This window comes from Rhineura floridana, chromosome 5, assembly GCF_030035675.1.
Source record: "Rhineura floridana isolate rRhiFlo1 chromosome 5, rRhiFlo1.hap2, whole genome shotgun sequence".
NCBI classification, from domain to species: Eukaryota; Metazoa; Chordata; class Lepidosauria; order Squamata; family Rhineuridae; genus Rhineura; species Rhineura floridana.
The window spans coordinates 77482676-77499220 of NC_084484.1; the positions used below are offsets into that span (position 1 = coordinate 77482676).

The following is a 16545-nucleotide window of genomic DNA, read 5'->3' on the forward strand; positions in this document are numbered from 1 at the left end:
CGCAAACTGGAGGTAGCGTCTGTGAGGAGGAAAAAAAATAGAGACATGTAGGTAGGCCTCCTTCAGATCGTTAAGTGAGAGGAAGTCTCCTCTTCTCAATGACTCCTTGATCAACAGCAAGGTCCCCATGCGAAACCTACGGTATTTTATGTACTGGTTTAAGTTCTTTAGATTGAGTACCACCCTGAATGATCCGTCTTTTTTCACAACGGTAAAAAATATTGAGTAGTTTCCTGAAAACCCCTTGCCTATTGGGACAGGTTCTATTGCTGCAATATGCATGAGGTTGGAAATCACCTGTAGGACCCTTGCCTTTTTGTCTGGAGACATTAAGAAGGGGAATGTGATGGATCTGGTTGGAGGGAGGGAGGTGAATTCCAACCACAAGCCAAACCGGAGGGTATGTAGTACCCACTGGTCTGAAAAAGTGGGCGAAGCTTTGGAGATGTCCTCCCACCTGAGGGGTGCTGGTGTCAGAATTGATGCTTATTCCCTTGGGACTGGGCTTCAAATCCCGATATGTTGGGAAAATGTTGTTGGCCCTTAGTCTGGGTACATTGTCTATTCCAGAAAGGATGGCTGGTACAGGTGTCCTTTGTTCATCCCGATGTCCTGGGGCCTTGAAAGGACTGTGAGGGCAGATATGGGTGAAACAGTCTCCAAAAGGATCTCCTGTCATCCCATTTCTTTGCAGAAGGCATAGCCTTCTTCTTTTCCTTAGATTCCAAGACCCCTGCTAGGGCATCATCACCAAATAGTTTGCCTCCCACATAGGGCTCAGATGCGACATTAGATTGAGATGTGGTATCAGCATCCCAATGGCGTCCTTCGAGTAAAAACATCCGCTGCTAATGACTGTGCCAAAAACTGCATGGCGTCCATGGATGCATCTGCCATAAAGGTCACTGCTCCCGAAATTTTTAGAAGACACTTGCGGGTTTGAGCCAGATCCTGCTGCAGACCATCAAACAGGTCCTCCAACCATAGAAGAGATGTGAGGATGTCTACCCTGTGAGGTGGCATAATGTCAGGTGATGTACGGCCCGGTGGAGGAGAAGAAGAAGAAGAAGGGCAGGCTATAGAAAATCCCTGTGCCACTTGTGCTCTCGTAGTTAGCTGAGTGGGTGCTGGGGCTGATGTGACCTGTGGGAGCTGTCGTGAAGTAGCTGCCAATGTAGACGGGTATTTGGCTAGGTCCATTAACACAGAATCCCTCAGCTGTTCCTTTAATTGTTGCAGCATGTGTGCTGACAGCTGCAACTGAAGAGGCTGAGTATGCGAACAATGTGGGTGGTGCCCCCCTGTAGCTGGTATTCCTGGAGAAAAGTGGGGGGTTTGGGGTGCTTCCCCCACCCCAGCCTCTTGCACAGCTTTGTGTTGAGGAACCTTGTAAAATCCTCAGGAGAAGATCTTGCAGAGAAAATTGCATCTAAGGCAGGATGAAGCTGGATGCCTTTCTCCTCAGATAAGGATTCTTGGTCCCTCTGCATCTTGCAGGTAGCACTGTGAGAGTCCTTCCCTGCAGCTCCCTGTGAGTTATTTGGCCCTTGCCAGTTGCGGCTGGTTCCCCTATTTTTCTTAGGTGCCACTGCTTGTGAAGCCAACCTGCCCACCAAAATACATGCCTCAGCCACCTCCTACCTGTTGGTAGAGGGGCGGGCCATGGCTGCCTCCACCTGAGTCTCCACAGTACACAAAGGCCCTAAGGCCTGCCTAGGTACTGGTGGCGGCGCAACATCCAGTCTGAGTGGAGGCGGGAGTGGTTTATACTTCTTTGCTGGATTTTCCGATTTGCCTGTTGCTTTCCCCATGGAAGCAACCACACTGCAGGTCTTACAGGGGCTGAGGGCCATGATAGCGGCTATGCCTCCCCGCTGTTGTTCTGGGGGGTAAGGCAGACCACGCTTCCCATGCAGCTGGTGCATCCCGCTGTGGCCTTCCATGGGCAAGGGGACGCTGGTGGAGGCAGTAGGGGAGTTGTGTCCTCCTGGGCAGTGCACTCTAGGAGACGCCGCTGCTCGCACGGGGAAAACAGGAGTTTTCCGCTGAGGTCTGATCAGGAGCAGCTGAGACATTGTCTGAGGCCAGCGGAGGGGGTGTGTGCTGGTAACAAGCGGTGAGGAAACAGCCAGTCCTGAGGAAGAGGGGGTGCCCCTGTCGTGGGTGGCTTAGCGCCGCAGTGAGGTCTCCGGGAGAGGAGAAAAAAACTTTAAACCTTTTTTTTAAAGAACGCCAAGAGGGACAACAGTAAGGGAAAACAGTAGAGAACCAACACACAGTATAAAGTCACAGAAAAAAAAAACTACAGAGCAGACAGAGATATCAACCAACCTTGGTGAAGGCAGAAAATAACAACAGTGCTCTTCTGCCTTCAGCCACTAGGTGGAGCTAGCTACCCACCTGAGATCATCTTTTATATGCACAGGAGAAATATATCAAAACCAAACACAGTTGCATATGAGAACAGGTAGGTGCATCACTTCGATTACATCTTGTGTTGTGACAAGCGGAATGGTTAAGTCTATGAACATTAACAAAGAATATTGGAGTAGAAACCAGATAGCACTTCAAACAATTTTACTAACATGTTAAAAGGCAACAGAATAGGAAATAAAAAGCTGTAATAAAATGTTATGAATATGTAGCACTGCTCTCAAGGTTGCAACCTGAAGGACCAACAACGATAACCTTTTCTACTGACCTATAGAAACAGAAAGATCTCAACATAACCCGTGCAAGTACATAGCGGTTCCTACCCAAAGGTCAGGAGTAGGGAAACTGTGGCCCTCCAGATGTTGTTGGAGTCCAACTCCCACCATCCATGACCACTGGCCATGCTGGCTGGGACTTATGGAAGTTTGACTCCAGCAAATCTGGAGGGTCACAGGTTCCCCACCATAAGTGAACAGAAAAAAGGTCACAACTGTAATAGAGTTGGATGCTTTGTCTTCCTGAAAATACCATTGTTGCAAAAATTAAACTCCGAATTGCCTATAAAGATACTAAGAAACTTACTTTAGTAGGTACAAGATGTATAATATATCTGCCTGATCATGTAAAGTAGGACATTCCTTTAATTGCCCAACTAATTTCTCACAGTCCAAATCGCCATGAGCATCTTTGGGTAATTGTAGAACAGCCTCCGGCTCCTATTAAATCAAAGACAAACATCAAATGACCAAAAGTCAAAAGGGCCTGAACATGAAAGGCTGCTCTGTAACTCATTAGCTACAGTTGCTTGCTAGAGAATGTGAGAGGCATAGAAATGTAATTATGGATGTGAAATGCAGCTTTTCTGTACACTTTTTACATTTTGCTCAACCAACTTTATTCAAGGAATACAGACAAAAAATAAGGAAGTCAGCTAGAAGTTCAAAGTTGGTTGGATATGGTGTTTTTCTTTTGCTCAGCAACTTATAGCTAACCCTCTCTTCTTACAAAACAGAAATGAAATCACAGCTATTTGAAACTCACAATATATAACATTGCCCTCATAGACAGATACTTTATTGAAAACTAGAACCGGTATCTACAATCAACGGCAGGTTTTTCATTATTTTGGAGGATTAAAAATAGCCCTTCTAAGTGATATGGGCTGACTGCCAGGTGCAGATCTTGGGTCCCGCAGCCCCTGGGGGCCTCCAAAACAATAGTGCCACAATGGCCACCACTCCCCTCCACTCATTTCTCTATTTAAAATGTTGTACAATGGGTGTGCTACTGCAATTGGACCAAACAGTTGCTCCTACAATTTTAATTCCCCAGAGTGCCTCTGGGTCCCAGGTGGTCCAGACTGAGGCACTCTAGAACTGTAGAGGGTAGATGTGACTGTTTGGAGCTTTGCTCCAAGTGCACATATGCACCGACTGTTTTTGTTGTTGTTTTTCGATGTTGTCGTGGGGACTGCCAATACCTGAGAGGAGGGGGGGAGATGACTGACCAGGTAGGCAGTAGGAAAGGAATCTTTCCTTTTTCCTAACCTTTCTATTAATTAATTAGTTGCTTCATACCCAGTGGTTTCTAGGTGACTTACAACGAATTTTAAAAACATACTGTCTAAAATGGATGTAAAAACATACAATATGAAGGGTGGGATATAAATTTAATAAATAAAAAAAACCCAAACAAAGAAGACTAAGACAGCATACCAAAGGCCTGAGTTAAAAGGAAGGTCTTTGCCTGTCGCCTAAAGATTGATAGAGAAGGCGAGCCTCCCATGGAGGGGGCACATGAAGAAGGGCTTCAGATGACAAAAGCAGAGTCTGGGTCAGTTCATATGGGGAGAGGTAGTCCTTGAGATACTGAGGTCCTGAGCTGCATAAGACTTTATAGGTCAAAACCAGCACTTTGAATTGAGCCTGGAAACTAATCTAGCTGTGAGGGTGATCTGGCTGCAACACATGGATTGCCAGGGTACATCCTAACCTTTCTTCAAAATTTCTTATAGTGGTTGTCAGGCATGCTGGAGGCAGCATGGCAACAATCTCTTTAAGAGGTTTTAAACTGGTTTTTAGAAAAAAGGAAAATTCTAATGAGTGAAAGAAAAACAAGACCCACTTCCCCCCCCAAAAAACTCACACACACTTCTTACCAAGACAGTAAGCATAGGTGGTGGGTGGGAGGGGACAGAAAAGAACAGATACCTTTTTCTTTCACTCCCCCATCCCACTTCTTACCAGGATGGTAAGCAGTGTGTGTGGGGGAGAGAAAATTGCATGCCAGGGGTGGGCAGAAGGCATCTTGCCCTCAAAGCCTGGCAGCACCACTGCTTCTTTTTCCTGGAAATAATGATGTTATCGCACAACCAGATTTGGCTTTAACAGAATCATTGGAGGAATTTTTTTTCACAGCATTCTTCGCTTGCCCTCAGCAATGGTTTATCACATAGCGCACAGCCAGTCAGATTTGGCTGACATCTATTACTAGAAGAAGAGGCCTAGGACATGGCATGAAATCACACAAGGCAGAAACTATGCTGAAGCAAAGGAGGGTCTGGACTGAAGTATGTTGGTGTCTGGATTGGAGAGTACCTGTGAACCATGTACACTACCTTGAGATCTATGGAACTAAGCCAATGCACAAATGTAGCAATATAAATTGTGGAGTTTAAGCTGCAGCCAATTAAAGCTACCAATATGGAAACAGTTTGGGTCCCCCTGAAGTCTTTTTCAGGTTGAAAGCATCTGCTGTAGAATGTCTAGCTCAGCTACAAATCTAGATGCTGCCTCTTAGGGTTTGTGATTATTGTAGCAATGACCAAGTGTTTAGAACTCCAGAAACAACAGAATAACATTTACTGTGCTAAAAAAAAAGGCTCTAGGTAACTAAGAAATAAAGAAAGTCAAGCAATATTAGCTGTGTCTTTTAAAGGAATCTGCATTTAGTATACACAGGTTTTGAAACTGTAAGCAGACAGGGCTGTATATGTGTAGCATGGCCTCTGTACTTCTTTTCCAACAGCAGCTGCTCACTCATTGCAAGCTGATTTTTCAGCTTTAGATAATGTTAGATGTTCTGCTACCAAGCTTTTAGGCAAAAGAGGATGGAAAGCAAAAGGGGAGTGGATGTGATGAAGTCTTTGTCCAAAAATGTCTACTCAAGTCATGCTTCTGTTGTTTTATTTTGCATACCCCAAATAAATGATCTGTGTGCCGAGCAATTCTGCAGGAGCTAAGAATGCAATCCTCCTGGCCTCAGAGAGTCATATGCATTTGCTAAAGAGTTACTAGGATTCTAATACGCACCCTTAGTATTTGGCTGTTCTAAAAGAAAGCAATGTTGTGTGAGCAGAGTTCCCCTGAAACAATGAGACTTTTCCCCCCTCTCCTCCCCTGTGCAATCCATCACCCCCTTCCCCCAAATCTGGTCTGGAAGGAGGCCGTCAAGGGAATGAGCAGAAGGAGACATCCCATTGCACAAGTGGAACTGTGCATGGACAACACTGCATACAACTCAATGACTTTTACTGCTGGTGCTGCATTGTTGTTTTTAGCATTTTAATATTTTTGTAACCAGTATGTTAAATTGTGAAATTAATGTTTAAATTTGTTGCTACCCACCTTGAGCTCCTTAAGGTGGGGTACAAATGTTTTAAAATAAACTGTTCTAATTCTGCATAAGTAAAACAGGATACATTTGTTTCCCTAATGTAACTAATATTTTTCAGCTAATTCTATCAATTAAAAATGTATACAAAAAGATAAGTCACTATGCTTTCCAAATGTGAACATAATAGAAGTTTACTTTGTCCATCAATGGATGCGGGGAGTCAACAAGGTTCAGAGATTTCCGATGTGTGTTTAAAACCTTGGTAGGCAATGACATTGAAACATCTGGAAAGCAAACAAAACATGCCATTCTAAGTACACAAAAGTGCTACTGCAACAACCCACAGTCTTTCAAAAAACCAAAACATAAATCAATGGTAGTCATGCAATGTGAGGAAATATGTATAATCAAACACTGCCAGCCCAGGAAAAGCTGCTTTGAGGAAGGCAATTTAAAATAAATAAAACTTGGACTCCTACTGGGAGGAAGGGTGGGATATAAATTTAATAAATAAATAAGAAAGTTGAAGCAGGAGGCAGAGGAAGGTTTAGGCATCCTCTCCCCTCTGATTCAAGTTATCTCCTTCCAAAGTAGTTTTTCCAGGGAAAAAGAAAAGAATATCTGGTTATATACATGTCTGTATAATATCTAGTTAGTCTCTTGTGAAAAGAGATCAGTTTTCTCTCATCTAAAATCAGAGATTACTATAACATGCCAGCACGTGTGTTCTAGTCGAGATAAAGATAATACTGTATATTAAAAAACAAAATCTTGTAGTGCCAGCATGTCACCAAAGGGCAAAATGCTAAATATCAAGGGTGTGTAAAAGCATGCCCACATCACTCCAAGTTTTATTTTCTCTCTCTATTATATCCAACTAACAGCTTCTGTAATTTGCAGTTAATTACCAAGTTCTGTCCCAATTTTCACTCTATTTCTACATTTTAGCACCTCACAAATGAAGTACCGACTGACCCATGATATGCCTTAGCCACAGCAATGATCATCTAAACAAACATTTCACAATTTATGTTATCTCCCTCCTCCTTCATATTCTTAAGACTTTATCATTTAAAATCTGATTATTCTTATATCTCCCCTGTTCACCAACCCAGTAGAATAGAGAGCTCTCTGTAGCTCTGGATTCTCATTCCTGACTTTACACTTGTGGTCACAATGTGATGCTTATTACCAACAATGTTTGACAATAGAAATTGGCTGCAAATTGTTCCTTTTGTACGTGATGTCGTACTGTCCACTTTGACTACAGAACTTAGCTTTAGTGGTGACAAGCTAATTGCATAGTTCCCCAAAATTCAAATATTACTTCATAGGAATTGTGCCATAATAGCAGTGGAATATGTCTTGGTAACTACAATTAATGTGGGCTAATGATTTCCAGACATTTTTTAGCTATAACAAAGTTTGGCATTTACAGGCATTCATCTGTAAAAGATTATACAATTTAAAATGCTGTAAAAACTTACTAGGAACATCCAGTCCTTTAGTCTTGGCCATGATAGACAGTATTTCTCTGGTGGAATGAGCAGCACTAAAGACATAGGTTGAACCAGACGTTTTTGAGATTGGAGGCAAGTATGATTTAAGAGCGGTACTCTGTAACATACTGTTTATATACTGGTCCAGTTCATCCTGGCTTTCTGTCAAGACAGGTGTAAAAGGAAATCAGTTTGAAATAGTGACTGGAATTGTGCTTCCTTCTGAATGTCATCACCTTCTGGCATGAGGAAACAATAAAAAGTAAAAAAATATAACTCTTTTAAAATTAGCTATTGTGTACATAGTTGGCATAATTATGTAATTAGGTCAGAACTCCAACTCTAGCACTCAGTTGCCCTAAAGTGTCGTACTCTCTTAAACAACTTAACTGTCCATTATGTCTGCAACTACTTTCTAATACACCTATGAGGTGCCATCTCCACTTCAGAACCCAGCTTTTCTATAAAACCTTTGCCCTACCTTCTTCTTTTCATCCTTGACCAAAATGAAATATAAGTACATGTAACTGCGCTTGCTGAAATTCATCTCGATACCCTCGCTTCAGCTTATTCTTTCTGCCCTTTACCTTTTAGGGAGGGAATTAGAATATATTAAAGTATTTTTGGATAGGAGTAACACCTTGCTAACAACGTCAGCTGAAATCTCCATGCAAACTTTACTTGAATTGACTAAAATGAATCTAGACTCGCAAAGTAATAAGGAGGAGACTAAAACAAAAGAGGCTGCAACAGTTTGTAACAGGGGGACCAAATCGAGCAACCCCAAATTATTGGCAAAGAAAAGTAAGAATTGCAGGAAAAGTAAAAACATAGGAGGAAAGAAAAGTAAAAATATAAAGAATCCCAAGATTGTAAAGTACAAGAAAATGCAATACGGAAAATTGTTCAGGCATCTCAATGCGAGATCACCAGCTGGTGTGTTGCCTAACATTGGTGCAATCCCGCCCAAAAAGGTTGGGACTACCGAAACTGAGGCTTCCTGGGACTCGAATCGAACTACGGTGAATCCCTCAGAAATATCCCCATCTCAACCTTCGGGTGACAATTTTGAGAACACTACCCTAGAACTGATCCCTTCTCCAGCGAAATCCACAGACAGGAATAAGCATCATAATGGTAAGCATTGGAATTTGATTTTAAACAGCAAAAAGCTGGTGCTTTCCAATTTACCAAAATCAAAGAGCTTTATCTCACAATTGCAGCAAAAATTACACTTACTAAACCTCTTGAGGGGTATTGTCACAAGTACTTTCTCAGTTGAGGACTTAGACTATGTTATATGTCTATCCTCCTCTGGAGCTGCTATGCGGGCAATGGTAGCTTTTAAGAAGGCCAATGTAGCTAAGAAATTATATGCTCTTAGGGATGTTCTGCACACCCATAACATAGTGGTGCAGAGAGTTTTTGACAACATAGCACCACCTATGCCCCTGATATCTAGTTTGAACGTCTGTTGCCATTTCCCCGCGGCCGAGGCTGCGCTTACATTGCGCCCAAAGGTTTCACCTGAGGAATCGATCGTGCAACCACTTGAAGAGGAGGAAGTCCAATTACGCGTGGAGCATGGTCAAGATACGGCACCTGTTCAATGTCCCCATGAATCGGCGATCAATGAACTGGCGAGCAATTCATTTGTCATAGAGGAGTCCTATGGAGCTCTAACATTACAAGCCCAAGAGAACATTATATCGAGAGTGGATTGTCTTAGATCCCGTCTGCTTGCATTGACTCAAATACCCAAAGAATCCCCTACCCACAAACATTGCAGGGAGATAGAAGTTCTTCATGTTCCGGACAATAAAGTTGGTCCTCTGCCCCGTCGGGAAAAGTTGGAAATCCAGGTGATGGCAGAAATCAACTCTGTTGCCGACATGCATTATGTAGCGGACACGATGAGTTCCTCTGGGTGTGATCAGGGGATTGGTTTAGTCCTTACATCGACAAATCGGTCCAAGTCAGCAGATTTAAGGGGTGTAAAGACCGCCGAGCAAAATAATGCTGGACTTCCATCCCCTTGCCCCCCTCCCCAGATGAAGTTCCCTCTTAAGGTTGTTTCTAATGTCAGTTGTTGGAGCCCTATGTTGGAGGGGATCTTTTCGCTTGAGGGACCTAATGAGGTGCAGGTGAACAATGATATATCCACTAGGGACTTGGGAAAAGTCAGGACTATAGAGGCCCCCATCATGCAGGGTGCTTCCTCTATTCCATCTATGGCCCCCAGTAAGCAGTTGAGTAATCCTGTGCAATCCAGGCTTTTGATAACTTCTCCTGGCCGCTCTGTAGATAACATCTCTGCTACAGGAAATGTAAGGTATCCCTTAAATTGACATAAGGTACTTCTGACAGATGCTTTGCTATCTTTAGTCTCCTGGAACGTGGCAGGTTGGTCCAACAAGAGCTCCAACCCCGCATTTTTCACGTTTCTCAATCAGCATTATATTATAATGCTCCAAGAGACCTGGCTTATAGAGGAATTGCACAAGTGGTTTTGTAAGTTATTCTCTAGAGGTAGTTTTAAGCACTGGAGGCGGCCGGCCAAAAGGTGGTCTAGTGACCCTGATTTCTACCAGATTGGTCGCAACGGCGTCGAGCCTAGAGGGGCTATAGGACATAGCAACCGCCTTACTGTTGAATATACAAGATGATTCTTTTTTGGCAATTAACATTTACCTCCCTCCCGCATCTAGAAAACAATTGAAAAGAGAGCAATGGTCGATATTACAGGATTATGTCACCAAGCTTATGGCCAAGTACCCCCAAGCCTTTGTTATTCTGGCAGGGGACTTCAGTGCAAGGTCAGGTGCTAACAATCCTGCTTTGTATGAACACTTTCATCTAGTCCCTCCAATAGTGGAATGGCCCTTTTTCTGCCCGAGTAGGCAATCTAAGGACAAAGGCTGTAATTTTGCTGGCCTCTGCTTCTTACAGATGGTCCATGCCCTTGACCTGGTTATTCTAAATGGAGGCATGGCGGGAGACTGGCACGGCGAATTTACTTACGTTTCATGCCATGGAGTGTCCACCATTGATTGCATCGTGATCTCCCCCAATTTGTTGAAATACGTCTCCAGGTGCAAAGTTGGTGTCAGGGAGGAAAGTGATCATCTCCCTTTGATTTTTACACTTAAACCGGGTCATAAAAAGTTGCTATTGGACTGAGAACCTTTATATAATCTAGCGGCGGAGAGAAGAGCCACCCGTATCAGATGGTCCCCTGCTATTGCTAACAAATTAGCTAAATCCCTATATTCTGCTGAAGCTCTAGGCATTAGGAATAAGCTTTTATTTGCCTCTGCTTCGTCATCTGTCTGTTTATGGTATCAGGAGATGGTGAAATTTATAAGTAACTCCTTAATCCTTAAAAACCAATGGAGACCAGGCTCTCTAGAGCAGGCGTCAAAGCCCTGGTTTGACCAGGACTGCATAGCATTGAAGAAAACCCTCACGGCCATTTATAAAAGGTATAGAGCCTCTGAATTATCAGTACTCCCTACTGAATATTTAGATACTAAAAGACGATTTAAAACTTTAATAAAAAAAAGAAAAAGCTACATCAAAAAGAAGTTTGGCACAACTTAATAGAAGCCTCTCGTTCAAAAGACTCTGGAAAGTTTTGGATGCTGGTTACAAGGGGGTGCCAGCCCGTTCCGCCGAGTATCGAATATCATATATCGGCTGGCGCATGGGAATTATACTTCGCTAGTATATTTGCCAAAAGTGATAAATGTGATTGTCCCAAGGGGGAAGACGTTAATACGTTACCCCAATGGCCACCGGTCTCCATTTGTGAGACTGCTGCACTTATTAACAAACTGAAAATGGGCAAGGCACCCGGTGTAGATAATATTTCCCCAGAACTTCTTAAAACTCACCTGGACTGGTGGGCTCCCATTTTGGCAGCCTTGTTTACTGTAATAGATCAATCAATCTCCATCCCAGAAGATTGGAGAATGGCCATTGTGATACCCATCTATAAGAAGGGCAAGAGGATGGATCCTTCAAATTATAGACCCATAAGCCTTCTTAGCATCATCAGTAAACTTTACGCAAGCCATCTTCTAGAGAAGCTAACATCTTGGATGGATGGTGAAAACATCTTGGCCGACGAACAGGCCGGATACAGACTTGGGCGCTCCACCATGGACCAGGGCCTTGTCCTTCAGCATTTGGCCGAAAAATGCTCTTTAAGCAAGGGAGGGGCTCTTTTTACTGCTTTTATAGATCTCAAATCAGCTTTCGATGTAATATCTCGTGAGAGGCTGTGGGAGCAACTAAGGGACACAAACACTGATAGACGTTTACTTTGATTAATTCGATGTTTGCACGAAAGGACCCAGATAAGGGTAAGATGCAATTGGGCTGGACATCTGTCTGCACTGATTGCATCTTTTAAGGATGTAAAACAAGGATGTGTCTTGGCTCCCTCTTTATTTAGTTTTTATATTAATCCATTGGTTAAACATCTAGAGTCAGTAAATTCTCATCCCCCTGCGCTTATGAGGAGACATATCTCATGCTTATTGTACACTGATGATATTGTTTTACTTTCTCAAACGCCGATTGGATTGCGCCACTCATTAAGAGAAATTGCAGCCTTCTGTACTGATGAACTTTTAAAAATCAACTATGCAAAATGCAAGGTCTTAGTTTTCTCCAGGAAGAGGCATAAGAACAGATGGCAAATTGACAATCATTCTATTGTCCAAGTTAATGCCTTTAGCTACCTTGGTATAGTATTCCAGTCCTCAAGATTCTGGAAGGCACATCTCGTAAGGTCGGTTAAGACAGCCCAGAAAACGGTAAAGGCTTTGCTTGCCTTTTTCTATACAAGGGGCGGCTCATATGTTCCTGCGGCTGTCCAGGTGTTTAATGCCAAGGCTCTTGCGCAACTACTTTACGGGACCCAAATTTGTAGCGGGGGCAATTATACATTGCTGGAGGTGGTTCAATCCAACTTTCTGAGGTTGGTAATGGGTGTCCCATGCTGTGTCCCTAATGTGGCACTACATTTGGAACTGGGTGCGCTTTTAATCGAGACCCAAGTTTGGATGCTCAGATTCAGCTATTGGCTGAAGTTACTATTCATACCCACAGGATTGGCCCCTTTAACACTGGAAAATTCCTTCCAGTCCCAATGGAAGCGGACACTGTCCAACAAATTAGAATCTCTTGGCTTATCGCTGCCAGCGATAGGGGCCCTAGGGTATATGAGAGCCAAAACAACAATAATTCAACGCCTTAGAGACACTGAACTCCAGAACAACCAGTGCTTGGCTGCTGTCTACTCCTTAAGCCACATTAATATGAAACCCTTTGTCCCTGCCTCTTATATTTCGAATCTATCTACCCCGAAATTTAGGAGAGCATTTACCCTGGCACAATTTAATGTTCTTCCTTCAGCACTATTGGAGGGCAGATATAAGGGCGTCCCATATTCTGAACGAACCTGCCCCTGTGATGCTGAGGAGGTGGAGTCGGTGTGTCATGTATTGCTCTGTTGCCCTTTCTATTCTAACCTTCGCCACAAATTTATTTTCCCAATTTTAGCTAATCTTCATCCTAGTGCTGAGGCTGAGTTTCTGCGACGTTTATTGGCGGATTGGGATCCTCGGATTACTGCAAAGGTCGCCTCATTCTGTGTAGCTGCTATGGTTTGCAGAAAGGAACTGTGCGCTGCCAACCAGCCCGACTCCCTTCTACCCTGATTCTTTTATGACATTCCTGGACTACTTTTTAATCAGCCCTTGCTGTAATTTTGCATTTTATTGCTATTCCGATATCCAGCTGATTGTATTGTATTTGTATTGCTGATCCTCGATCGTAATAAAGACATGTATGTTTAGGGAAGGGACCCGACTTTTTGCCAATACTTGAGTACCATTTATATTCATGGCACTACAAAAAGAGATGTGGGGAACCTACTTCAGCTGAAGGTCTGCATTCCTTCATGATTAAACTGCCAGGTGCTGCATGGCAACTGTGGCAAGACTGTAGCCAAAAATGGGTGTGACAAAAGCCAAACGTAGGGGGGCACAACATTTCTCCATACACACCTACTCCATTCAGATACATCCTGCTCATCTGCTACTGACACTCACCTAATCATCACCCTCATCAATCATTCAGGAAGGGATTCACTTCTTAGTCCTTCCTCAGCAAGGGAATTGAGGCCAGGGCAACACTTCCAGCACAAATCTTAGGATTCGTCTTTTCTCAGTCTGATCTCCATCTTTGCCCTGCTCCCCTCTTCTCTCAGCCTCATTTTCCCCTCCATTTTGCCTTCCCCCCCCGTCTCTCTGCTTCTTTCAACATGATTCCTCTGTCATTCTGGGCCCACTGCGTAGAAATATTCTACACATCTCTCTCTATCACTATCATCCACACAAACAGGAAGAGGCAGAGGAAGGCTGTACTTGAGGAGGCACACCGCAAAGTTTGCATACAGCAGGTCCCAGTTTAATCCATAGCATCTCCAATTAAAGGATTTCAAATAGCAGAACAAGGAAAAACATATGCCTAAGCTCATGAAGATGACCCAAAATCATGTTCACTTATCCATATATTTAACTTTCAAAATCTGCTGTTATATCCGCTTACACACATTTCAAAGACAGCACGGAAAAAACTACCTATCCACAAAGCCAACAACTCTTTCAACATCTAATTTAAAATACATTCATCTGTCATAGCTTTGAGATCTGCTCACTTTGGCAAGTGTGTATATAATTGGAAATATAAAAATAAACAAAAGAAAACAGTATCACCTTTGTTGCAGAAGTCTGCATAATCTTCTAGTTCATATCCACTTTCAGGGCTAGAATAACCTCCACTGTCATCATCAAATAGTTTCCCATCAGAATCAGGATCCAGAAAGCTTAGGTTTGTATAGAATGACGTGGTCAGAAAGTCTGAAAGCCTGCCCAACTTCACTCTGAGGACCAAACATCAAAGAAGAAGAAAAATGTTGTTTCATATGTATGTTTATTGTACAAGAGATACATGTTTTCCTAAGGACACCATAATCAACAACTGGTAGTCAGCAAGAGGGTTTTGACTATCAGGGGTATTACACGAATGAAGAAAGCCCAAACCTATTAACCATGAGAGCTAACTGGTCTCCATATTACGTCACTCCCTCTTTGATTACTAGATGCTATGGGAAACAAGAGGCTCATACTCTGCTTGAGAGCTATTCAAACAAGAGGCTCATACTCTGCTTGAGAGCTATTCAAAAGCATCTGACTCCCCACTTAAAAGACAAAACACTAAACTAAAGCTGTAATTCTATGCATACTTACCTGAGAGGAGCTCCCATTGAGTAGATATGTATAGGATTGCACTGCAAAAGAACTTTCAACCTGGTCCAGCAAACCACTGTATGTTCTTATTTGTTATTGATACAATAGAATTTAGGAGCACAGTTGGACCACATTCACACCAGACATTTACTCCACTATTATGCCACTTTAAACAGTCATGGCTTCCCTCAGAGAATCCTGGGAAGTGTAGTTTGTGAAGGGTGCTGAAAGCTGTCAGAAGATTCCTGTTCCCCTCACAGAGCTACAATTCTCAAGAGTTTTCTGGAAAGAGGAAATGACTGTTAAACCACTATGGTAAACTGTAGCTCTGTGAAGGGAATAGGGTGTCTCCTAACAATTCTCAGCACCCTTCAAAAACTACACTTCCCTTGATTCTTTGGGGAAAGCAAAGACTGTTTAAAGTGGAATAATAGTGGAATAAATGTCTGGTGTGAATGTGGCCTTGGGAAGCTTCAGTCCCACAAGTCACTTGTAACTCCTCCTTGACATTTAATCATTTTGCTTCATCCCCATTCTCCTTCGGCCACCCTAACTCCCCTAAATTGACTATTAAGCATGCACATGCCCTGGCTCACAAAGTTTCAAACAAGATAAGGAGGTAGCTTTCCTGGCATTCTATCAAAATATACATTTATTAGTACAAGATAAAGCAAGAATCTGCCCTTACCAAGAAACAGATAGTGTGTAGTGCGGCCAATCGCTCATCCCACTTTTTGAATAAACAACTTCATATGGGATGGGAACACTACACTGAGGATAGCTTTGTTTAACTGAGAAAAAGATTTATGAGTGATAATTGTTTTCAAGCTGTAATATTAAAGTTAAAAGAACCTAATCCAAACTAATTGCCAATATGTTTGGTTAACCCACATACCAGAGTCCTCTCTAAACCAGAACTGTCACTAGAAGCAAAACCATGAAACAGAGGTTATCATACTTTGGACACATAATGAGAAGCCATGATTCACTATAAAATAATGCTGGGGAAAACAGAAGAGAGTAGAAAAAGAAGAAGGCCAAACAAGAGATGGATTGATTCCATAAAGGGAGCCACAGACCTGAACTTACAAGATCTGAACAAGGTGGTTCATGACAGATGCTATTGGAGGTCACTGATTCATAGGATTGCCATAAGTCTTAATCGACTTGAAGGCACATAACAACAAACAACAATAGGGTTTACTCTCTGTTAAGTGTGCAAAGAGTTACAGTCTAATTTTATTTGTTTAAAGCATGTGTATGCTACCTTTCCTGCCTTCAAAACAGCATACAAAATAAGACATTTTGTTAAACAAAAACACACAATTGTACAAGTCTAACTGCAAAAACTCAGCAATTACATCACCATCAACTTCCAGCTCAAAAGAACAAATTCTGTAAAATTTATGAAACCCTAGCTGGAGCAAAATAGTATAATAACTTTTGCCAAAGGCAGAGAAGGAATAGCCTCAGGAATCAACAGGGATTGTGACACTTACCTGGCCCCTCCAAAGTATCCATCCCCAAGTTTTCTTACTGTGGCAAGAATTGCTGGATCAATGTCAGACCCATCATCAACTAAAAAGAAAGAAAACAGATGGGCATCTTGGCAGTAGCTTTCTTTATCAACTCATTTTAAAAAATAAATTTGGATATCCAATGTGGAAACTTAAAAAACA

At 42.5% G+C, this 16545-nt stretch overlaps 1 protein-coding gene across 5 annotated transcripts in view; it reads right to left on the reverse strand.

Annotated features, from left to right (window-relative positions):
• The window catches only part of PHKA2 (phosphorylase kinase regulatory subunit alpha 2), a 98720-nt gene that overhangs the window by 40826 nt on the left and 41349 nt on the right, over window positions 1-16545 (reverse strand). For all 5 annotated transcript variants that reach the window (XM_061627248.1, XM_061627247.1, XM_061627245.1 and 2 more), the window contains 5 exons: window positions 16366-16444; window positions 14333-14499; window positions 7536-7709; window positions 6244-6332; window positions 3016-3149 (listed from right to left, as the gene is read on the reverse strand). In XM_061627248.1, coding sequence (XP_061483232.1) covers window positions 3016-3149; window positions 6244-6332; window positions 7536-7709; window positions 14333-14499; window positions 16366-16444 — 643 coding nt within the window. The remainder of the gene's footprint in view (window positions 1-3015; window positions 3150-6243; window positions 6333-7535; window positions 7710-14332; window positions 14500-16365; window positions 16445-16545) is intronic.